Source organism: Haliotis cracherodii, unplaced genomic scaffold (assembly GCF_022045235.1).
Source record: "Haliotis cracherodii isolate W230 unplaced genomic scaffold, xgHalCrac1.p SCAF_19, whole genome shotgun sequence".
NCBI lineage: Eukaryota > Metazoa > Mollusca > Gastropoda > Lepetellida > Haliotidae > Haliotis > Haliotis cracherodii.
The window spans coordinates 1,586,985-1,612,430 of NW_027266274.1; the positions used below are offsets into that span (position 1 = coordinate 1,586,985).

General features: G+C 41.1%; 1 protein-coding gene across 1 annotated transcript in view; it reads left to right on the forward strand.

Annotated features, from left to right (window-relative positions):
- LOC139466656 (resistance to inhibitors of cholinesterase protein 3-like) overlaps positions 1-25,446 on the forward strand; it is a 55,728-nt gene that overhangs the window by 25,504 nt on the left and 4,778 nt on the right. Inside the window, exons 4-6 of the mRNA XM_071248245.1 lie at positions 11,157-11,355; positions 22,076-22,188; positions 24,999-25,329. Coding sequence (XP_071104346.1) covers positions 11,157-11,355; positions 22,076-22,188; positions 24,999-25,329 — 643 coding nt within the window. The remainder of the gene's footprint in view (positions 1-11,156; positions 11,356-22,075; positions 22,189-24,998; positions 25,330-25,446) is intronic.

A 25,446-nucleotide genomic window follows, 5' to 3' on the forward strand; every position in this document is an offset into this window, starting at 1 on the left:
CTCTAAGGTTATGAAAAACAACGGGGATGGGTATTGTTTGAGAATTCAATTTTAGTTTCAAGTTACACTCGCTATTGCCGTGACGTGGCAATGATCTCTTACGGAATCCCCATTCAGGGGTTTATTACAAACATGACAACTTGTTGACCTCTTATAGACCCTCCAATTATCCCTCGTCATACACATGGGTTTCTTACACGATAAATTTTCCCTGATTATTCTCTCTTCATTTTCTAGATATTCTAGGAACTTTCCCGCCGCATCGGGACCTCTGTAAATCACACGCGGGTTTGTTTTCCAATCATACCTTACAACTATTTATCCAAACCCACAAGGAATATGTTCTTGAGTTTTGTATGTAAAACTACTATCTTGATTATTATCTTGATTATTTTCTATAGGTTTGATAAGTGCTTCGAAGTCGACGTAAATTACGTACGGTACTGGCATTTGATTACAATAATGTTCAAATTTTAATATATTTTTCCCCTCTTTAGGCATATCGATCCTGATAGCGGTCTGTCAAACACCTCTACAGCCTTCTTTATGCGCTTCCAATAGATCTTGTCTGCTGTACCCATGTAGGCATCTTTCACAGAAATATTTCTTTTCTTTATGGATTGTTTGATCGTATAATAGTCCACTTAAACTCTTTATCCATGTATAAATGATATTTTCTATCTTTTTCAATCAGAAATGAATTGATTCTGGGAATATGTTTTGGAGCGGAGCTTATCCTATGTACAACAATTCCTTTAGAAGAATGTCCAAAAACATTTATAGCTAAATTATTTTGCTTTTTCACCTTAGCAATTTGTGAGATTGGTGTTGGTTCGTCTATACCATCGAAGTTGAGTCCATCGTTTTGAGGATAGCTAGAAGGTCTATTTGCAATTTTAGAATCTACGGGGAACAAAGCAGATCTTATCATTCTTAAACAGTCATCGGATTTATTTTTTACATTAATTATGGCTTTTTTCTTTTTATAATACGGGGGTAAATCTATATAAGATCCACCTTTGAAGGGCATATAATTTGCTATATCTAAATATAAACTATTGATTTTATCCACACCCCAACTCAACCTCCATTAGTCCAGCGTTCTAAAGTTTCCTGTATCCTCTGAATTGATGTATCTAATGATGCATTTATAGTATCGGATTTGGTTATAACTTCTTGATTGCTTCGGAAATATGGTTCTGTATATTCAGTGCCATCGTCTGCGTTACTTTTACTCAATGACATTTTAATCGTCAGCTGGTATTTTATACTATGTAAATCATCTAACTCCTCGTTAACTTTGCTCGATATGATGGGCTTAACATCATTAACATCCATGTTGGAATCAATATCCATCTTCCAACCTCACAAAGTCAGCGATTAGGTGCCTCACCCTGGCAGGTGTGGGTTCGAATCCCGGACGGGACTCAACCCAAAAAAGCACTAGCATCTGTACTTTACTAAGAAAGTGTTATCCCAAATATAACATTAGTTACATTTGACCACTTTCTAAATGGCATTGTGTATTCATAATGTCTATTTGGTTTGAATTCTACCCAATCTATTTATCTCATTTCGGTAAGCATTTTTCCTCTCATAAATAATTTGAAACCGTTTCTTGTCAGCACCGTGACTCTAACATAAACAGTAACTACCCTTGACCCCAATCACACATACAGTACACGAATAATTAATGTGCCCTTTTCTAATTTCAATGGAGTGGATTCCACAAAAATCTGACATACAGCTCTTTCCACAAATTTGTGATCGGCCCATGCGTATGAATTTACATGTTGATGTGCCTCTCCCCATTGTGATAAATATACACTTCTAGTATCATTTGTCTAAATGCATGCCCAGCCTACCATCTCCACTGGTGATTAATTGATTAATAGTTAGAGTGACTCGCTCGCGCACTCTAACTAGGTCATGGTTTATGTGTAGTTTTTGTGTAACCTAAAATCAATACAGCAGTCAACCCAAATATTATGAATGCTATCTCGCGGTCTTTTTGTTCCTTTGATGGTGTATAAAACTGACTTATTGTTGGTTTTGGCATTGGGTCAGTTTTTTCCCTTAAACGAGGAAATTTTCGTGCATGGCAGATTCGACATCCTTAAACGTTTGAATTGAATGTCCGTGTCTACACAGTTCTTCATGAATAAAATCTAATCTCTCTATTCTGCACCGGGTCCATTGTGACTGGGCTGCTTCGAGTTGTTCTAATGCTTTATTATGTCGTTTACTCTCCGAACCTCTCATACTAGAAAAAATAAATTACTACCCGAAAAAGCTAGAGCATTAACAATAGCTCCACCGACCATCGTCTTCAGGGATAAGCCCTTGTTTGATGAGCATATCTTTTGTAGCCATAGCCAATCCAATATCGAGATTGACCTTACCGATATCATAACTATTAAAATCTAGCTTGGGTGGTGTGGCTTTAGTAATCATTTTAGCCATACGGGCATAGCCAATGACCAAGCCGCTGACCACCGCTGAATGATAGGTTGCGTTTTACCCTCTGTAACTGGAGTAGTCATGCTTCTTATAGCATTATATAAGGGCTAACCTCTAATTAAACTTGTTGTGACATCGGGGGTGATGTTTTCTCTTCTCCGGTCTTATAAAACAACCATACAGCTGCTATAGCAACAACTCCTACTAGTGCCCAAGTTTTAATCGGATCAATATTTGAATTATTCATTAGTTTCGCTTTCCGCGCTAGCCCGCCCATCCTACCAGCCGCGACTTTTTGGGGGTTCTTCTGCGTCACTCTGGCTTGTTTTTGTGTTTGTGGTATTTCCTCATTCACTATCTGTTGTGCAATCGGGGTTATTATTTCCTCATTCACAATCTGTGGTGGTGTCACTTATTAAGTGGGCACGTATGTTTAAATTGACAATACCTAGCCATTATTAAAGCTGTGGGGAGTGGAGCTAAGAACATTCCGTAACTCACAGCTCACTGAGCTTATAGCATGTTCGATGAATGGGTCTTTCTCGAGAGATTCGCATAAATACATGCGATGTTCTGCCGGGATAGGAAGAAACGTACTAGCTACGACTATGTATAGTTGTAATATAGCCGACCCTTTCGTTTTAGTCATGGTAGCTCCAAGTCTGGACTCGTAATTCACGTACAGTTTTTTAATTTCTTCGATGGTCATGTTATCAATTTTTTTCGATGGGGTAGTTTTCCCAAAAATATTGGGAACATTTTCCACCGGCTACCAAAGCGATTAGTCTTTCTCTATGTTTTTCAAAAGATTTATCTGTCATGGGTTCTTCTGCATGTTGATCAGATTCTTTGAGCATTTGTTCGATGAGCTCGTCGCATTCCATAATGTAATATCTCAGGAGATATTTAAGTCTAACACAATATAATATGACATATCCAATACATCCCGTAATAATAAACTGTTGCGAAAGAATGAGGACTTCAAACAACATTATGTCATATTAACCGCTAATGTTCAATTTATCGTATTTTTACTCTAATTTTGCTATATTTGCTATAATTTTGCTACATTTGCTATAATTTTGCCACATTTTGCCATATTTTTGCCACATTTTGCTATCTTTTTGCTATATTTGCTATAATTTTGCCACTTTTTGCTATAATTTTGCCACATTTTGCTAAGCAATTGCATAAGCAGCTGGTTGATCGTTTTTTAATACGAGTTTACAGTGCTTCGTTGCCGCTAACAGTTTTATGACTTTATCTCGTTCGAGCTTGGTATAAATAACATCATTTTTGCGTAAACATTCCTCGAATGAATCTCAGTCTTTGCAATGAAACAGTGCTACCCATTTGGTCTGCTCTCTGATATCTTTCAGGACAGAGTTGTATTTTTGAGTAAGTACCCAAACGCTATGCTGAGTATGCCGTCCGGAGAATGCTAAATATGAAAGCATAACTTTCTTTTTGGTGAGTTCTTTACTCGCGCTGCAATCGTCTATTACGAAAAGAGTTGATTCTCCTTTGTATTTTTCGTGACATACTCATAAACAGTCTTGTAAACAATCGCCTGGATCAACTCTGTGTACCCCATCGTCATTCATTACCCAATCTCTCGATAGGTATGTTTTATTAATGCTTATAGTCGGGCACAGAATAATAATATGATTGAAAACGTCCCAATAATGATTTTGTAAAAGGTCTAGAATAAAAGCTGTTTTTTCCACAACCCGTTTGCCTGCATATGATAGCACAGTGCGGTTCTTAAGGTAAAAGATTATTAATAGATTGCTTGCACAAATCGACCATTCTGTATATTAAGTTGCGCGTCCATAATCACGTACAAATATATGGTTAATTTACCAGCTGATTCCTGGAGCTTCGTTATCTGTATAGTGACACCCTCGCTGGCATTTTCTATTCTCCTACCACTGCCGTGTAGTTGGTCATCGTCCGTGGTTCGCATGTCGAGCCATAGCACGTACTTCGTGGTGAGGTATTCACCGATCGATACACCCCCGAGTGACAGATCTTTCACCAACGCGTTAACTTCTGGGCTTCATTTCATTGAAGGGAGTTTTTTAATCTCATCCCATTGTTGATACGCTAGCATTCCTTGACTATATAGTTGATTAGGAACGCCCTCGATAGTCAATTCTACTTTTGTAATTTTGTAATACTCAAATGTTCTGATTGGGCTCAAACTAATCGTAAATGCTAGTCGGACAGTTCCCGGAACTAACACATCATGTGCGCCGAGATTAGGAAAGCGAACCAGAAGCGTTTGATTCTGATCATTGGTACTTGGGTTATTGGTTATAGTTACAGACTGACGAATTGCTTTGACCCCTAATGGATCTCTAAGTCTACGTTGTGGGTATAACTTGCGAAGACATTGTTATATTGAAATTATGTAACCTTATGTTTAATATAAAAATGGATGATTTTAATCTAGATGATTTTGATAACCCTAGTACAATTGAAGAGGGTACTGATGAAACCAGCTTTGGTGGCATGAATCTTAACGATGAACTTTTACAATCAACCGTTGATGATTATTACGATACCTTTAAAGAAACCCCAATTGGTCGTGACTATTCAAAGTTTGAATTAGATAGTAAAGGAATATTGCAACTGCGTGGCGCTGCAGATAATGATCTTCTGAATTCTCGTACTCGTAAGCCCCTAGCCTTGCCTACGATAGCCGCTAAACACGGCATCAGCACTGTTCGTAATGAATTAGGTTTTGTAGACTACTCACGACGAGAAAAACTTTCTGCGAAGACTACTAAGGTATTTCGGACTGTGCGGACTAGGTACCATAGATAATTTGGAAGAAAGCTCGAAGCTGGCCTTGGACGGACTTGGAGAAATCTTGGATACCTACTACGATAATTCCACATTCTCGGAGTTCAGTATTAGGGAATTACGAGGTCTTGACAAGGCAATGCAAACAATGCGAGGAGAACTAATCAATAATATAGCCAAGCTATCCAAAATCGACAAGCATACAGCTTATGAGAAAACAAAACTTGAACAGGCGGGTGATGAATTCAGTAGACGCCGCGTAGCAGAAAGATTGCGTAACTTGGAAGAGGAAAGAGTGGCCCGTTTCGAGGCTGCTTCTAGTAATAGAAAGGCACACTGTTCAGAGAACAGGGAATAATCATTGCCAGTATTTTAACCGCATTGGGATTTATTATATCAACTTTGACTCTTGCGGTAACCGGTGGTAGTCGACCACCCACACCTCCCACACCGCCTAGTTCGGATGGTATAAAAGAGTGGATAAAAAAGCATTTAAAAGCATTAGGTTCAGCACCGGGAAAGCTCGCTGGGAAAGCTGCATCTGCACTTCCAAGTATAATAGGGAGTATAGTTTCCTGGCTCTTGAATTTATTAGCTAAGACCACCACTTGGCTTAGTCAAAACTTGTGGGCACTGATTGTAGCAATTACAGGGCTGTTGTATGTATTCGCTAAAGACTATTTAACCAAATCAGTTCGCTTACCAAATCATGAGTAAACCAGTCGCAACTCCACCTACTATACCGGTAAGCCCTGCTTTTTCATTGATATGTTGTTGATTTTTAGCCGCAATATGCGGTGGCACTTGTGGTTGTTTAGTAGATGTGTTAGTAGATATCTGTGGCTTGACTATTCACGTTTCGCCTGTGTTTGTTTGCGTTATTAATTCGGTGTTAATATCTGAATTTATACCTGTTTTTTGTTGATCGGTAGCAATAACAATTTTATTATTATAGCCTATCACTTGACCGATCTTAAGTTCCATATTACTCGGAGACATGTATAGTCCCGGCGCATAAACATAGTCTACCTTGGATTGAGCGTACTGTAATACATCTTGATAACGCTTTATAGAAGATGGTATGTCAACTGGTGAATTAATAGCATCCTCAACATTTGCAACAAACTGTTTTTGTGCATCTAGCGCCGTCCCAGATCCAATAATGGACGTTCGTGTTTGCGATTGTGCACCGAGAATTGCCCATACATAAGTTCTTATTGATTCATTAACTCTTACAACTCCTGGGTTAGTAAAATTATTTTCTGTTTTATCATTAAGAAATTCATTTCAAGCGTTTGCGGTATCGTTCAGTTGAACAAATTTTGTAACAATATAAGCCAAACCACCCTTAAAACTCATAAGAGAACCTCTCCAATCGTTACTCGAAATTTCCCAGCCATGATTAAGATTATGCAATCTTACAAAAAGATTGTTTTTCTGTAACAACTTAAATGGATCGAATGGTTGATGAGGTTTTTTCTGACTAAATCATCGCTTTCTTCTTTAACAGTTTTTTGTCCGTTGTACAGAACACCTAGACCATGGTTGATTCCTTTAATAAGCCAATCTTTACTCGTAGAAATATTAAATTCCTGACAAATACGTTCATACTCAAACCTAATGTACGGATTATTTGATGCATTCCGTGCTTGATCCTGCGGTAATGGGGCACTAATTTCTTAAAGTATACGTCTGATAGTACACGTGAAATGATAAAACAGACTTATTTAGTTCAAATCCTGGAGCATAAATAGATACACCACATCCTGTTGTTGCATACCATATGGCAAAGTTTAACTGATTCTGCCAAAATTGCATCGGATTGTGAAACCAATCGAGCTTCATTTTATCGCTAGTTGCTGTGAACCTGTATTTTTCAAAGATATCAGGGAATTCAACGAAAAACTTAGCACCAGAGGCACTTACTAAAATCGACTGATTAGAAATATAAGTTGATTTCATATTTAAGTTATGATATACAGTGGTCCCTTGCTACAACGCTACCAATGGGGTCCAAATAATTGGTGGGCGTTATAGACGATGAGCTGTTTAACCGAGGCCGAGGCGGGGGAGCGCGCTCGGACAATCTCAAGATCTTCGCCTTGTCTCGCACATTGCAATGTTACAAGTTGTTTACCGTTCATAGTGTAAAAATATATATCCATTTTGTTTTCGCCGTTTGTTATTCTTTACAAGCCTTAACTGTCACATTCAATGTGAATGTAGTCTATTTACATGAAAATATCGATCGATAATGGTAGTAACAGTCGCTATGATTGAAGAGCCAATCACAATTCATTACACAAGTACAGAGTGATTCAGTGGCATTGATTGGTCATGTTGCTTAAAATACAGAAAACGAGAGTTTTGACCAGCACTACGCGCTTTCATACACATTCATGCAAATATAGATACACATTCAAGCCAGATTAATTGGTTTGATACGGTTACTTGATCCAAATCAAAAGGAATGACCGCCTTGTTGTGACAGCAACTACATGTGAGTTGACAGTGTCGCTTCAAATTGGATTGCTCACTAATTAAGAAAATAAACTTCGCTTGTGGTTCTCTTTTATTGCATGCATGCACTTCTAAGATCAAAGGATGTATAGTGTGAAAAGTTAACTAGTAGAACAATCGTATTTCCGGGACTTGTCGCGGATGTTTTCAAACAGATTATTAGAATTCCATTCATCGATAAACAGTTGATTATGCAATGAGAAGCGTTATGTGCAAATGAACAACGAACAATACAATCACGGCTGTGTAAAACTCTCAGTATTAAAAGTGAACATAAATTTTGGGAGCCATGTGATACCGCGCGAGTAACCGAGGTAAGGCTTTATCAAAGAGCCAAGTAGCAAGGGATCACTGTAGTATAATTGTATATCTAATATGTATGTCACACTCCCGGGAATAACAAATGGTCAGTCTATTGAACTGCTTCATACTATCGATAACTCGGATGGACAACTTGAAGTCGCCCTATGTGATGTAACGTATTACCCGCGGTGGACCAATATAAGTTATGCAAGAGATAATAAGATACATATATTAGAAAAGAGTGGTATTGACAAATACATTATTATACCTGATGGGTATTACAGCGTATGCTTACTCAATGATGAAATTTTTAAGCCTAATGGAATTTGTCTCACACAAAATGAGTCGAATGGGATACTGAATTTAAACGCTGGAGAAAAGGATGTAAAGCTTTTCATGAACTTAGCAGTTACACTTGGATTTGCAATAGGAGATATAACATTCTTCAAGTCACCATATCCATTTGATGGAGATAAATTACCCGATTTAGTTCCCTATAAAGAGTTGTGCATCCATCTTGATCAGATTAGCACGACGGATAATATTCAACTCGAAGTCCTTCAACTTGACGCAGATCTATTCCAGTCAAAGATGAAAAATACAATAGCGGTAGAACGGAATCTTTCTCATCATTACAATATAAAAAATTAAAGCGTGGTATTATTTCAAACCTCAAAATTTCTGTATTCGATGTTAAACACCAACCTGTACATATAGGATACTTGAGTGTAACACTCCATATTATAAATAATGGTTGATTCATCAGGCCCTGGAACACTCAGACAATGTAATACAATTGCGCTTTCCGATCTCGGAGACACAGAAGGATTCGGTAAACCCGGTACCGATGGTAAGTTATACGCTTTACACTTACAAGATAATGTATACAAGCGGAAAGAAGTTACATTCACGGGTAATCTAGAAGATTTAAGCGATGTCGACGTTAGTAGACTCCATAAAAACACTTCGTACAATATTATTCTCAACAGTGATAATAAAATGGACTATGGTCGAAGCAAACATCAAGTGGCTACTGAATATCGTCATTACCCCACCGTATGTGATGATGGGTAAAGCACATAATTTAACTAAGATAATAAATAGTGGGATCGTACTCGCGGCTTAGATCCCGTCAAAACGAAAAAGTGTGTTAGTCACTCCCCTGCCAGAAGACCCAGGTCATATGTTATATAGTCGTCCGGCAGTCCAAAATGTTAGTTTAAATTTGGTTACTGAATTCAATGATATTAAACAGAACGTGAGTGCAATACCTAATATTTCTATGCTTATTATTGAAGTTTTGTTCGGAGATGCACCGGAAAATGCCTTCGAAATATTACCAGGCCTATCGATTAAATGGCTAAAGAAACATCAACGTCAACGTTGCAGTATTATTCATATTGGAGCATCACCCATTGCAACCCTTGAGGGGGTCCAAATTATTAAAAGTGACAGAATTTCTCTTACTAAGATATTCATGCCGTATAATATTCGTTTGATAAGGTTGATGTATACTCTCAAAACATTTAAGCAAGACCAATTAAAGGCTACTGTATGATCGTAATATACACTATGAGTTTATAGCCAGCGCTCGATGAGGCATTTGAAAAGATGGATACTGTTGATGGATTTAGATTACATCAAATAAGCGACATAAAACATCGAATAGAAAAGGAGAGGGAGTTGAGATTTGGATTGTATAAAAAGTATCGCAGAGCCGTGAATGCTCTCGATGGAGTTGACACCGCGCTTGTAACGGATGGCATGGGACTCGGTGTAGCCGGTGTTGGTTTATTATCAACTATAATCGCTGCGTCTATCGTACTTGGCATGGAAATAGCCGCCGAAGTCTCAGGACTGGTAGGAATAGCGATAAAATTCATTTCTCGTAGGTTGCAAAAGAAAGCATTAAAACAAGATAATATCAGGATACCTGCCGAAGCAAAGTTGAACAGCATTGAGGATCATATTTCAACAGCAATGGCTGATTGTAAGATATCTGAGGAGGAGTTTCGTTTAGTGCTGTCGGAACTCACCAAATACAACGCAATGTAGCAGGAGATTCGATCCAATTCTCGTAAGACCAATGGTATTAGCGAAGACGAGAAAAAAAAGTTCATAGAACAGGGATGGCAACAAGCGCATCAATTATTCCGTGCTAAAACCAAAGAACTGGGTGGAGATTAAAAATGGATTGCTTACTATCATTAGATCACATTTAGAAGAATGCTTACATAAATATATAATAATGGAGAATTACAAACCAACAAAGGAAGAACTCGAAAAGGCTATCGAAACAATTATGCTCAGGGACAAAATTATCAAATGGAGAGAATTACCACAAGGTATATAATATTATATCAGTTGTTTCTTTCCAATTACCAAGAAGAATATATAGTCTGGTCTCCTAGTAAAATGAACGAAGAACTTAGCAAAAATGTTGTATATCACTTCGTTAGAAATAATGGTATACGTATTAGTAAAAATACATTCATTACAATTTAGTTTAATCTTATGACGATCGTTGAATCGCATCGTCATTTACACATAAAAAATTCCCTCTGTAGTGGTGGTATAGGTATATAAATCTGGCTCCAGTCGAGTTGCGGCAGAACCCCCATTACCTATAAAAATTTATATCATAGAAGCATGGATTGACTCCAGGTGGTGGTGAGCTAGAGTCAGTTTAGTTTAATCTCATGACGATCGTTGAATCGCATCGTCATTTACACATAAAAAATTCCCTCTGTAGTGGTGGTATAGGTATATAAATCTGGCTCCAGTCGAGTTGCGGCAGAACCCCCATTACCTATACTACTCAGGTAGCACCACACTGAGTGGAAGTAACAGAAACATTCTAGGTTCAACTTGACAAAACAAATTTTGACTCTTCATATTGAAATGCTGCAATGTATTGTTACACTCCTACAGACTAGTACCATTTATTGTTGCAACATTTCTTACATGTTGCATACATCTTGTGTATGTTCAACTTTATCACCATGAGGGTTGTATGCATACACTTCTAGAAATGATCATGTTCTCTAAGTAAGGTGTATTTTCAGGTTTTTGGAAAGAAAGATAAAGAGTTGGAATCTGGTGGCAGCTGGGGCTGCCAGACTGACAATCAGGCTGTCTACAACAATCCCTTGTCATCAACACCGCTAGACCCACTCAAAGCACAAGATTTCAACAACCTAATAAGCAAGGACAAGAAGAAGGAGCTTGAAAATCTGTTGCTGAAGGCAGATGATAAAAGCATCAGTAAGATTATAATCTTTCATTTCTGTAAACACAAGCATACTGTCGCATGAGTATGTTGAGAATATGTTTTTTTTGCCCATAGACCTTTTAACAATCTGACACATAGCTTCAAGGATTTTTACTGAAGCATTTACAAATTCTGTAAAATCTACTTTTCAACATAACTTATCTTGTCATCGTCGTTTCTAGAGAACAACCTGTAAGTCAGTGAGTATATTGACAGTCTTGTTATATGGCTGAACCATAACTGTTTTGAAATGTTGAAAACTCTTTATCATTTTTCGGAGAACCCCCACAGCGCTGGAAACTCTTTGTTTATCAGTCCCCATGATGATACACATTTGCAAAACTTATTAATGTTAGTCATTTCTACTAAACTGTATTAGTCCTATGGATACCTAAGCTGTTGATTTCTTTTAACTTATAATGCATAACACATTATAGTGCTATCTCTTGCTATTGAACAGAAACATAATCCCAACAGAGATCCCTCACCTTTTGTGGGAAGGTAAACCTTTTCAGCCATGTGCAGGAACCTTATATGAAGCATGGCCAGCCTTCTCCAGAACTGGCCTCTTCTTGGAGAACCCTATGTTACCAACACGCTGTGTCTTGGGTACAGCCTGCACCTCCATTAATAACATTACCATTCATTGAGGGGAGGGGCTTAGAGGAAATGGCCCTACTTCAATCAAATATTGATGTTCTCCTAGAGAAGCAGGTGCTAAAGGTGCTGTCAATGCCAGTAACGTCAAGGTTTATTTCGCTCATGTTTCTGGTCCCAAGAAGTTTCAAACAAAATAATTATGATTCACAACATGTCTGTCTTCAGCAGAGATTATCTGGAGCACCCTCTGTGCTTCAAGATGACCACATTAGCGTCTCTCATGGTCAGACTCGCTGTCTTGGTTGATGCATGTCATTGTATACCAGTTGCTTAGATTGATGCTGATGATGTCAATCACTGGATTGTCTGGTCCAGGCTTGATTTATTAACAGACCTTCGTGGGAAAGGGCTTGGCAGGTGCAAACTCTCAAGGACTATTACGTACTCATCGTACTACATCACGGTTACCGTCTACAGGTGTAGGTAACCCCACCGTTGACCACAGCTCCTCCACCTTGGAAATATCCAAGAAATCATCATCTGCTATTAAAACCCAACATAGACATACTTTTGGTGATAAGAGCTTTACATATGGTTCACACCCCAGACTTAACACCAGGGTTTTATCCTCACATCTGTCTGGTACCCATGAAGGACTAAGACAAGATGAGAATGAGCCACAATTTCTCCATGTTCAATGAAGATTATCGGAAGTGTCCACCTTACTTCTGCCTCACCACGATGAGACTGCTCAGAACCAGCATCAATGCGTTCGATTGTTGGTCAGTCTCGACTTGCAGGATGCCTACCTGCATATACTCATCCATCCCTCCTGACAGCAGGCTCCTCAAGTTCATGTTCAATGGGCAGTGCTCCCATTTGGCATTTCAATGGCCCCGTGGCTATTTACACGAGTAATGAGGCCAATAACTGCGTATCTACACCTGAAGAACATTTGGTTCGAGTCGTACATAGACAACTTTCTCCTGTGTCGTCAACACATGCCAACATTAGTTGGGAATTAACCAGACGGCTACTATATCAACTGGGATGGATAATCAAAGAGGCGAAGATGGCACAAAATCCTGCGCTTCACCAATCACGCATGCTTCGCCAATGGCAAGTGTTGCTAGGATTACGCACCTCGGCACAGGACTTAACCAGCTTAGGCTGCTTACAACTGTGCCCAATTCAACAATTCCCGAACCCTTACATCAGGCCTTCAAGATCCACTCAAGGCCATCACTCTACCAGTTCAACTAAGGACTTACCTCAATTGGTGGACAGTAGAGTTGAACATCTTAGGAGGAGTCTCTTTATCCGGGTTATACCCCAAGTCTACACCTGTTTGTAGACGCCTTCCTTCAGGGACGGGTTGCTTACATGCAAGGCCACACAGCCTCAGGGCTATGGTCAGGCGCTCATAGAAAATGGCACAGAAACAACTTGGAGTTGGAAGCCTTAATTCTGGCTATATCCCATTGGCAGAATCAGCTACAGTCTGCTGAATTCGCAATATCCACAGACAACAGCACTGTGGTGTGGTGCCTGTGCAATCAGGGACCAATGCTCTCCCACTCCCTGCTTCAACAGACATTCAGGTTTTTCCATCTAGAGGATCGTCTGGAACTACAGTTCATAGTTCAGCACATCCATGGATGTCGAAACATACTGACCGAAGCCTTATCGCATCCAGACAGGGGTGGCTCCCACCAAATGGAAACTTCACACAGAAGCACTCCAATTACTGTTTCAGAAGTTCACGCAACCAAACATCAACTTGTTTGCTACTTGCCTAAACCACCAACTCATGACATATACTCAACAACAAAATTCCTGTGACACCAATATTTTAGTGTATATTTCAAACAAGTAAAGTTTGGTTTTCAATATTGTAGTACATGTATGGAATCCAGTGACAAAAACCAAACTGCTACAGAAAAGCATGCATTTCATGTAAAAGTTGACTCTTAAGTAAGCCCAATGCATTTCACTACCCAAGAATGGGTATAAAAACATGTGCATTAACGGGATTCCGCATTGTTTAGCATTGTGCTGACAACAACCAATCAGAAAAACAACAAAATTACGCATTTATTCAGCATTACGAAATGCCATGCCTGTCCGAAAATGAGCGTCTGCGAGCCATTGGTATGCTTGAAGGAGGATCGAGTCAATGAGATGTTGCAAGACAATTTAACGTCCATCCTCGGAGTGGCAGGCCACACGTAACTAATAATCGACAGGACAACTGGATTCGAATAACACACCTACGAAATCGATTCCAGCCAGCAACAGTGACAGCAAGAAGCATCCCTGGCCTTCGACGAATATCTTCACAAACCGTACGTCATTGCTTCAGACGTGCAGGGATTGTCACCAGAAGACCTACCAGTTGTTTCATTTTGACAGGAAACCACCGCTAAGCACGTCTACAGTGGTGCAGACATCGTCTACCCTGGACGGCCATGCTGTGAGGTCAAGCGCTATTCACTGACGAGTCTCGTTTTCACTGCAGCCACAGCAATGGACGGTTTTGAGTGTACCGACGTCAAGGTGAACGTTACGTCAATCATTTTTTCATGGAAGAAGATCGTTTTGGGGGTGGCAGCGTTATGGTATGAGGTGGGATTACAGCAAGACAGAGGACCCATTTGATAGTGGTAGAGGGAAATCTCAATGGACTGTGCTACCGTGACAAGATCATCGTCCCTGTTGTTCTACTGTTTTTGCGTTGTCATGGCCCAGGCATTACCTTTCAACATGACAACGCCCGGCCTCATATTGCTCGACTGGTTCAGGAATCTCTTGGTCGGCTTGCTCCCCTGGTGAGATGGATGGGATGAGATGGATTGGCGCCTTCGACGCAACCACAAGTTCCACAGTCACTCAAGCAACTTCGACACATGCTCCAGCTGATATGGACAGATATCCCACAGGACTTTGTGCGACGCCTGGTCCATTCCATGAGACGAAGATGTGTTGCTTGCATCGCAACCAGAGGTGGACACACACGCTATTGATTTGTAAATTGATATTTTGGCATGTTCATGTTCATTTTTTTCTTCTGAAGTCAGTATGGCAAATTAAACCATTTGAACACTTACAGGAGTCTTTTATCTGTTGCAAACCAAAATTGTTTCAGATTTTATAAAAAACATAACTTTGCATTAAAACTTATTCAATGTCACAGGAACTTTAGTTGTTCAGTATATGTCCCTGTTACCGGATCCGCAGGCTTGGGTGGTGGACGCGTTCATTATTGATTATGTGACGTTGTTTCAGGGTGTGAATTATTGAGGATTCTGTACTTCTGAAGGTTTACCTGCCTCCACACCGTCCGATACAGATGCATAAAGCAGTACTGCAGGATACATAAAGGATATAGTAACATCTAAATATTTTTTACATTTGTATACTTATCCTGCATTACTATGTTTAAGGATCCACCGTCGCAGACTTGCCTCCTCACTTTGGCTTCAGAAACCTCAAAAGTATGTTTTTTAAGCTTGGGCGACAGGCACTGATGTGAGGAAGGTGACTTTTCATCAAGGTCACATGACAGCGGCGATGGTCCATACTTAAAGCAAGAGTGGGGTTTTGAAACAACTTTATTTCTTCACCCAAGACCATTGCTGTACACTGTACAATGATAAAAGATATTTTAGAAAACGCAAATAGACACCAATAGTTGAGATGTTTTCAAATGCCCATACCTCCCATCCATAGAGAAGAACTGGTATAACCATACTGTCAAAAAGCTGCAGTTGACGTTCAAGTGATGAATTTAACTTCCGTCCTTGGCATAAAACATAGAACATAGTTTCGTTGCCTGTTCTAGTAACTGTTTCTTTGTTAAATTGAATTTTTGAAAGGTAACAGCAAGTTAGCTATAGGAATGAACTTTTCCAAAAACATCATGACCAATTTTGAAATTATGTTTATAATCATTTTCTGATCCACCAAATATTAATATTTTAGTTTTGGTAGTATTAATCTTAAGCCTCCAATGTATACAATAGCTATGAAATGAGTCTAACATATTGTTTAGATCAAAAGCATTAGTGGCCAATAAAACTGCATCATCTGCGTAGAGTAATACAAATATTTTGATAATATTTTCGTTTTGATCATAGAATTCATCAGTAATGTGCTCTTATGTGATATCATAACTTCTGGGTCACGTGGCAGCTGTGTGAGTGTACTGCTACACCACTGGTTGGAACAACTTCTTCTGCAGCTGGAAATCTCAGAGCTTTGTCTTTCTGTAAAAAAAACAGCAGTAAATGCATTAAGGAGTAATGCAGGATAAGTATACAAATGTATAAAATACGAGGGCCATTCAATATATAACCAGCCTAAGCTATTTATCAGATCTCAGCGGTGCATGCTTGTCACGTGCTGTGCACCAATGTATGTCACATGCATAGACAAAGTTGCACTGAGGAAATTGTATTTGAAGTCACACACATGATCTATAAAGATGGGCTGTTATTAGGTACCTCTACTTAAAGGGAAAACCGGGAAAGGAGATACATGATGAATTGTCAGATGTTTATGGTGACAGTGCACCTTTGTATGCACAGGTCAAATTCTGGGTTGCAGAATTTAAGAGGGGTCGGGTGAACCTGGAAGATGAGCCACGCCCTCAAACCAGTGAAGCTGTGAGACAACTAGTTGTCAAAGACAGGCGAATAAAGGTGTCAGAAATGGCCACATCCTTGGACATTTCAGAGGGAAGTGTCCATACCATTTTGCATGATCGTCTGGGTATGAGGAAGCTGTCTGCCCGATGGGTCCCGAAATGTCTGAGTGATGATCAGAAGGCTGTACGTGCGTCAATGTGTCAGGCACTTTTGACGCAATGCAGTCGGGATGCAGACAAATTTATGGAGAGAATTGTAACTGGTGATGAAACCTGGGTACACCACTATGACCCAGAAACCAAAGAACAGAGTAAGCAGTGGACTGGCTTTGCTTCACCCCGTCCCAAAAAGTTTAAGACTCTACCATTGGCTGGCAAAGTCATGGCAACCATCTGAATTGTCAGATGTTTATGGTGACAGTGCACCTTCGTATGCACAGGTCAAATTCTGGGTTGCAGAATTTAAGAGGGGTCGGGTGAACCTGGAAGAAACCACGCCCTCAAACCAGTGAAGCTGTGAGACAACTAGTTGTCAAAGACAGGTGAATAAAGGTGTCAGAAATGGCCACAGCCTTGGACATTTCAGAGGGAAGTGTCCATACCATTTTGCATGATCGTCTGGGTATGAGGAAGCTGTCTGCCCGATGGGTCCCGAAATGTCTGAGTGATGATCAGAAGGCTGTACGTGCGTCAATGTGTCAGGCACTTTTGACGCAATGCAGTCGGGATGCAGACAAATTTATGGAGAGAATTGTAACTGGTGATGAAACCTGGGTACACCACTATGACCCAGAAACCAAAGAACAGAGTAAGCAGTGGACTGGCTTTGCTTCACCCCGTCCCAAAAAGTTTAAGACTCTACCATCGGCTGGCAAAGTCATGGCAACCATCTTTTGGGATACCAAAGGGGTCTTGCTCATTGACTACTTGCCACGTGGCAAAACTATTACTGGAGAGTACTACTCCGATCTCCTGGACTGTTTGCAGACTGCTATTCTTGCCAAACGTCGTGGAAAGAACACAAAAGGTGTGCTGCTCCAACATGATAATGCCAGAGTGCACACCTGTCGACTTGCGGTTGCCGCAGTGAAGCGGAACGGGTTCAAAGTATTGCCTCATCCACCTTACTCACCAGACCTGGCACCAAGCGACTACTTTCTCTTCCCGAACTTGAAGAAAGAACTGCGTGGACGTCATTTCCGGTCAGATGATGAACTCACGACAGCAGTGGAGGGGTGGTTACACGAACAACCCCATGGTTTCTATCACAACAGGCTTTTAGCTCTCACACATCGCTGGACAAGGTGCATAGACCTCAATGGTGATTATGTGGAAAAAGAAGAAGTGGGGAGCAGTAGCAAATAGGTTAGGCTGGTTATATATTAAATGGCCCTCGTATTTAGATTTTACTAATACCAAGAAAAGAAATCAAAAGTTGTGAATGTTCCATCATGTATTTTAAGGAGTCATGGTTCCCAGAATTTGACTGATTGAGATGCCACAAATCAGATTCAGATACAATCTTTTGTAATCTATTGCTTGAAACAAGATAACAGAGGATGAACACGGCGCAAAGATAATTTGTAGCATAGCTACCTATTGATGCAAGTTCCTATACTGTCATAAAACACATGTGTAACCCAGAAGATAAACAAATGGTAATTTGCATGTGGTACCTTCAGGATCAGGAATGAGAATATAGCAAATTACAGTTTAAATATTTGTGTAATATAAAAGTAGAAAACGAACATATATTAAAACAAAACTAGTAATATCTTTTCCCAACAATGGCTTCCTGAAACATTTGTTATTGTTTTCAAGGAACAAGGGGTATTAAGTTGACACAATCATAGTGGTATGTAGACATGATACTGTTGACATTGATATATCTACAGTGGTAAAGTTATTAATAGATTTTCATAATTCATTTTTTCAAAGTTATAGCAACAATGTTGTAATATTATTTTAAATGAGGTTGATCTGCACATAGAGATTGACATGCAGATGTTCTTACAATTGAAAACCACGCCGTTGTGAGTGCGTTTGTTATTTTTATCCATGAACCATTCTTCTCTACGAGAGATACCTTCCTAAAGGTAATATGTTTACTCCTATAGCCTTACATGTCAATTATTCACACTGTCCAGAAGTGCTAATATCTCACTACTTCGAAATGGGTCAATGTTTCACGTGTAGCGATATGCTGTAGGCATGTCTACGTCTCTCTTGACCGACACTCCCACCTCACGGAAATGGGTCAACGTTTCCCGCGTAGCGATATGCTGTAGGCATGTCTACGTCCTTCTTGACTGACACACCCATCTCACGAAAATGGGTCAACGTTGAACCGCAGCGAAATGTGGTATGGGGAAATAGGTCAGATAGAGCTAAACTACTACACTGCCCCTCTCATCTTAGTGGCTGCAGGTAAGGAGAGCATGCACTCTAGGACAAGACGTGGCTCCTTGTTTTGATTGTCGCCCAATAACATAAACATGATAAACATGTTTAGCGTAATATTTTACAGTTAGGATTGTTTAAAAGATATGTTGATAATTATTTGTATTTCATGTGTAGACAAAGATATAGTTTCTTTTAAAAGTTTTGTTACATCTTTCCAATGATTACTCATCCCCATGGCCCCATGTAATTTCTCAAACCCATAACAAATAAGGCACCGCACCTGGTCCTGTTAAATAATACCATTGTTAATGGCAGTTAGAAGTTTAACCGAGAGAATATTCAAATGCATCATGATTATGATGAACTTGTCTCCACAGAACTGTGACAAAAGATCCAGGCAGTGATACCTCCTGCATTAGTGGGCCCACAATGCCTAAAAGATTGGCATGTTCTCCTAGGCCTCTAAACAATCACACAGGACTTGACCCCCCGGGGTCGCCTCCTGTTGCGACCACTTCAAATCTTTCTTCAGCCCTACCTCAGACATGATGACAATCACCTGATAGTTTGATCGGTTTCTCCGGCGGTGGATGATCCCAGAGACAGAACTCATGCCGACTAATTATCTCTCCAGAGGTTTGGAGCACACTTTGGCGACCTCCTTCCTCTGGCCTGGTTACTCCAGACAGGATGTGCAAGTGTTGTTCAAGGCACAATAATTTTGTAATTTGAAGTTTACACGATATACGGCTTTTCCATTGGACAAGAGGACGGTCACATGTCCACGAAATTGACGTTCATAAGTGTATGAACTACACAATTTGACGTTCATACGTTTTTCACAAGATTGTGTTCTTGAAATGACGTAAACACTGACGGACTTCTTCCACATTCCCTTGGGAAACCCCTGGGAATTCCCTAGCACGAAAACATACATAAGCGTTCTTTCTGATCATTTAGAACCTTTATTCTTGGTCTCAGCGTTTCAGTATACATTGAGAAATGTCAGAGAGCATGACTGCATGATTGTTCACGAATATCCTCGCAACGGCCTATTCTAATGAACAAACGAAGAATTGCACATCTAAACTATCGTAGTAACGACTCTATCCGTGTCTAGGCTGACACTGACCGTCTCCAGCAATCTATGAATTTACCTTAGTGTCTGTTTGACGCATCTTTATTCACCTTTCACCAGTTTTATTCACAATTCACCTTTGGTCAGTTGATCAATGATTACTAACACATGTAACCGCCACAGGTTAATTAACAACTTCGGAAATCGCTCCCGTCACGTTTATCGTGTCGGCCATTTTGACGTCTTGTACTTGATGTAAATATATTGCGACGCGCTGTCATTGTGACTGACTTACTGAGGTAGTTCTTTACGGAACTTTCTCATCAAATGAGGATATGATTTGAACACATGTGCTGCGTAAGATGTTTCTGAAGAGTCAGTTGTGCATCCATACGCTCTTGTCACCTCTCTTTTTGAGGAACTATAACTGGCGATATAACTGGTTGTTGTATGGCTGTCAGTGTAAACATGAAGTCACACGTACTAAATAAAATTGTGTTTAGACTTGGCCAACATCCTTTGAGGTAAGAAATTGTGATAAAAAATGATAAGAATTGACTTCCACTTTGTGTGAGTTCATTGGAGTATCAACCTTCATAGAGTGAGGGCCAAACTTTGTATGAATGTCGTTGCAAGCTCTGACGTTCATACAGTTTGGCCCTCAATCTGTGAAGGTTCATACTCCAATGAACTCACACAAAGTGAAAGTCAATTCTTAATTGTCCCACCACTAGAGGCCTCTATGATAACAAGTGGTGTCATTTGAGGCTTTTTGTTGGCGTCATGTTAAGTCTCCTATAGAGGCTACTCCACAGTTCCTAACCGGCTTCCTTGTGTGCTTGCATCCAACCCACCATCTAATTAGAGAAACTATCTATTGCTACTTATCCCGCGGCCACCATCTAAGTTGTAGCTGTGCCTTGAAATATGGAAGTTTCACAAGATATGAAAGCTCCAGCTTATAAGTTGGAACTTTCATATCTTGTGAAACAGAAGTTTTGTCCACCAGCTCGGGACATTAACATCCTACTACGTCACCTTTGCCAGGCAACTTACACATGATGTCTGTGTCCCTCGAGTGTGGGACCATGAAATACTATTTTTGATAGCCCTTGCTACAGCTGCATGTCTAGGTCAGCTACACAGCCTCCACATTAACAAGGTCAAGTTTGAACTGTCTGGTCATGGTGTGGTACATTTGTTGGGACTTAATAGCCAAGAACCATATCACCAGTCCAATTATTTTTTTCTGTAGTGTGATCTGAAGACGAGGTGGAGTTGCTACTATGACTGCTATGTCGCTTCCAATATGGAGGTATGTTTTGGGCCTTTGGTGGTCCCAAGACTTCTTCCATATTATACCACCAGGTACCATTCCTGTGTTATCCCCGGAACTTGGATACTGTTCATGTTAACCCTGGAGAGTGGCAGGTGAGATGAGTCAGAACATCTCACTTTCTGTGTCACACAGGCATACAATCTTTTATTTGTTCTTCGGCCCATAATGTCTGATGTAAGAAGAAATTGGATGAACTGTCAGTGTTTATTTAATTGAATGTATTACCTAAGTAGTGATATGGGCAGCATATTTCTGGACTGTGCCATACCACCAGCTAGATCTGTGTGTGGAGATAATGGCAACAATTAGAAAGCGTTATCATGTTTTTCATGCAAATAGGATAGCTTCCTCTAAGGTTCGAATGATTAATAGATGCATGCCTCGTCTATGGCAATTTGCCTTGTATTGATTATTGGTTTGTCAGCAAACATTAAGCTCTTTGGGTGTTTGTATAACAAAATCAAATACATTTATAAATATTTACATCAGAATAGTGTATCATATACTTAACTAATTATTGTGAATGGGCCCTTGGTTCTTTAGGGAAAACACTTTCATTCTGGCTGGGTTTTATGATTTGAAGATTCTACATTCTTGTACATTGACTTGTATTGTGCTGCTAGCTGAAACATGGCATTATATCACCAGGTGAAGCAGAGATGAAGGAGTTACAGAGACGGCTGGAGGAGACAGAGACACAGATGACACAAATCCTCAAAGCGATGCAGCTGGTACAGAACAAAGTGGTGGACCATACCCAGGTAGAAACTGGCACCCACTACGTGGGTCTACATCCTGGTGGGGTAGAGTGGGGTAGAGTTGCTCCAGACCATACCCAGGTACACATGGGCACCTACTACGTGGGACTACATCCTGGTAGGATAGAGTGGGGTAGAGTTGCTCCAGACCATACCCAGGTACACATGGGCACCCACTACGTGGTACTACATCCTGGTAGGGTAGAGTGGGGTAGAGTTGCTCCAGACCATACCCAGGTACACATGGGCACCCACTACATGGGACTACATCCTGGTAGGATAGAGTGGGGTAGAGCTGCTCCTGACCATACCCAGGTATACATGGGCACCCACTACGTGGTACTGCATCCTGGTGGGGTAGATTGGGGTAGAGTTGCTCCAGACCATACCTAAGTACACATGGGCACCCACTACGTGGTACTACATCCTGGTGGGGTAGATTGGGGTAGAGTTGCTCCAGACCATACCCAGGTACACATAGGCACCCACTACGTGGTACTACATCCTGGTGGGGTAGAGTTGCTCCAGACCATACCCAGGTACACATGGGCACCCACTACATGGGACTACATCCTGGTAGGGTAGAGTGGGGTAGAGTTGCTCCAGACCATACCCAGGTACACATGGGCACCCACTACGTGGGACTACATCCTTGTAGGGTAGAGTGGGGTAGAGTTGCTCCAGACCATACCCAGGGGCACCCACTACATGGGATTACATCCTGGCAGGGTAGAGTTGCTCCAGACCATACCCAGGTACACATGGGCACCCACTACATGGGACTACATCCTGGAGGGGTAGAGTGGGGTAGAGTTGCTCCAGACCATACCCAGATACACATGGGCACCCACTACATGGGACTACATCCTGGTAGGGTAGAGTGGGGTAGAGTTGCTCCTGACCATACGCAGGTACACATGGGCACCCACTACATGGGACTACATCCTGGTGGGGTAGAGTGGGGTAGAGTTGCTCCAGACCATACCCAGGTACACATGGGCACCCACTACATGGGACTACATCCTAATAGGGTAGAGTGGGGTAGAGTTGCTCCAGACCATACCCAGGTACACATGGGAACCCACTACATGGGACTACATCCTGGTAGGGTAGAGTGGGGTAGAGTTGCTCCAGACCATACCCAGGTACACATGGGAACCCACTACATGGGACTACATCATGGTAGGGTAGAGTGGGGTAGAGTTGCTCCAGACCATACCCAGATACACATGGGCACCCACTACGTGGGACTACATCCTGGAGGGGTAGATTGGGGTAGAGTTGCTCCTGACCATACCCAGGTACACATGGGAACCCACTACATGGGACTACATCTTGGTAGGATAGAGGGGGGTAGAGTTGCTCCAGACCATACCCAGGTACACATGGGAAACCACTACGTGGGACTACATCCTGGAGGGGTAGAGTGGGGTAGAGTTGCTCCAGACCATACGCAGGTACACATGGGAACCCACTACATGGGACTACATCCTGGTAGGGTAGAGTGGGGTAGAGTTGCTCCAGACCATACCCAGGTACACATGGGCACCCACTACGTTGTACTGCATCCTGGTGGGGTAGATTGGGGTAGAGTTGCTCCAGACCATACCCAGGTACACATGGGCACCCACTACATGGGACTACATCCTGGTGGGGTAGAGTGGGGTAGAGTTGCTCCAGACCATACCCACGTACACATGGGCACCCACTACATGGGACTGCATCCTAGAGGGGTAGATTGGGGTAGAGTTGCTCCAGACCATACCCAGGTACACATGGGCACCCACTACATGGGACTACATCCTTGTAGGGTAGAGTTGCTCCTGACCATACCCAGGTACACATGGGCACCCGCTACATGGGACTACATCCTGGTAGGGTAGAGTGGGTTAGAGTTGCTCCTGACCATACCCAGGTTTTTAAACCTGTTAAAAATCTAAAGATTTTTTAAATGAGATGACAGCCAAAACACAGGATTATTGGCAATGATGTAATAGAGGTACACAGGCGCTTGATGATAGCACAGCATAATACATTTGTATAGAAAATATCACACCCTTCCATACATATAGACAAGGAGTTACACCTGCCATCTTGGTCCTTATTCACAGCTCGATATCACATGAAATATGAATGTCACTTATTTGAACCTATTGGCACTTGCTAAACAAACGCAAGGCTACACCACTGTGTTCATCTTTGGTCACCTTACCTCATATTTATTTGGAAACAACCATCAGATCTCAACCCTAAGCTTTGCTGCTGATGTAAACAAGGAAAAGGTGTTTAGAAATAATGGAACTTCACAGGCTTGAATGTAGCAAACGTCATAATTTGTGCCATAATTTCAGGCCACCTTTTCCTTGTCCTTGACTGTGCTTGTCATAAGAGGCGACTAACGGGATTGAGTGTCAGGCTCACTGACTTGGAGGATACATGTCATCGATCCCAATTGCGAGGATCGATGCTCATGATATTAATCACTGGAATGTCTCGTCCAGACTCAAATATAAAGCTGGAATATTGCTGAGTGTGGGGTTAAACAACCAGTAAACACCAAACCAACCAACCAAATCGGACAAATATGAGATAAGGATAATTCAAGCGATCTGTGAATTGAACTGAATGCTAAATCTTGAAAAAGGACCAAGATGGCTGGTGTCACTCCTTGTCTATATGTATAGGGGGAGTGATTTTTTTCTATGCAAATATATTATGCTATACACGCTATCATCAAGTTCCTTGTAGAGGTAGTATTCTTAGACATATTACCAGTAAAAATGATAATTATTGTTTGATTTCCTCATATTTAGGAGCAGAAAGGCAAATCTCAAGACTCAAGCCCAGATATGGACAGTTATGAGATTGTCAACAAAGGTGGAAAGATGAGCAAGAGTGAGAAAGACCAGGAGACATCAACGGAGAGCAATGCTGGTGCTCCTGATACTGATGGAGTGGACCGTGTAGGGGCGGAGGAAGCTGGCCACTGTCCCACAACACCTGAAATGGGAGGCAAAATGCAGTCTCACTGTGAAGGAGGAAACTCACAACTTGGAAAGGACGGTAACACAGAGGAAGAGAACAAGGAGAGGGAAGAGAACAAGGAGGGGGAAGAGAACAAGGAGGGGGAAGAGAACAAGGAGGGGGAAGAGAACAAGGAGAGGGAAGAGAACAAGGAGGGGGAAGAGAACAAGGAGGGGGAAGAGAACAAGGAGGGGGAAGAGAACAAGGAGGGGGAAGAGAACAAGGAGAGGGAAGAGA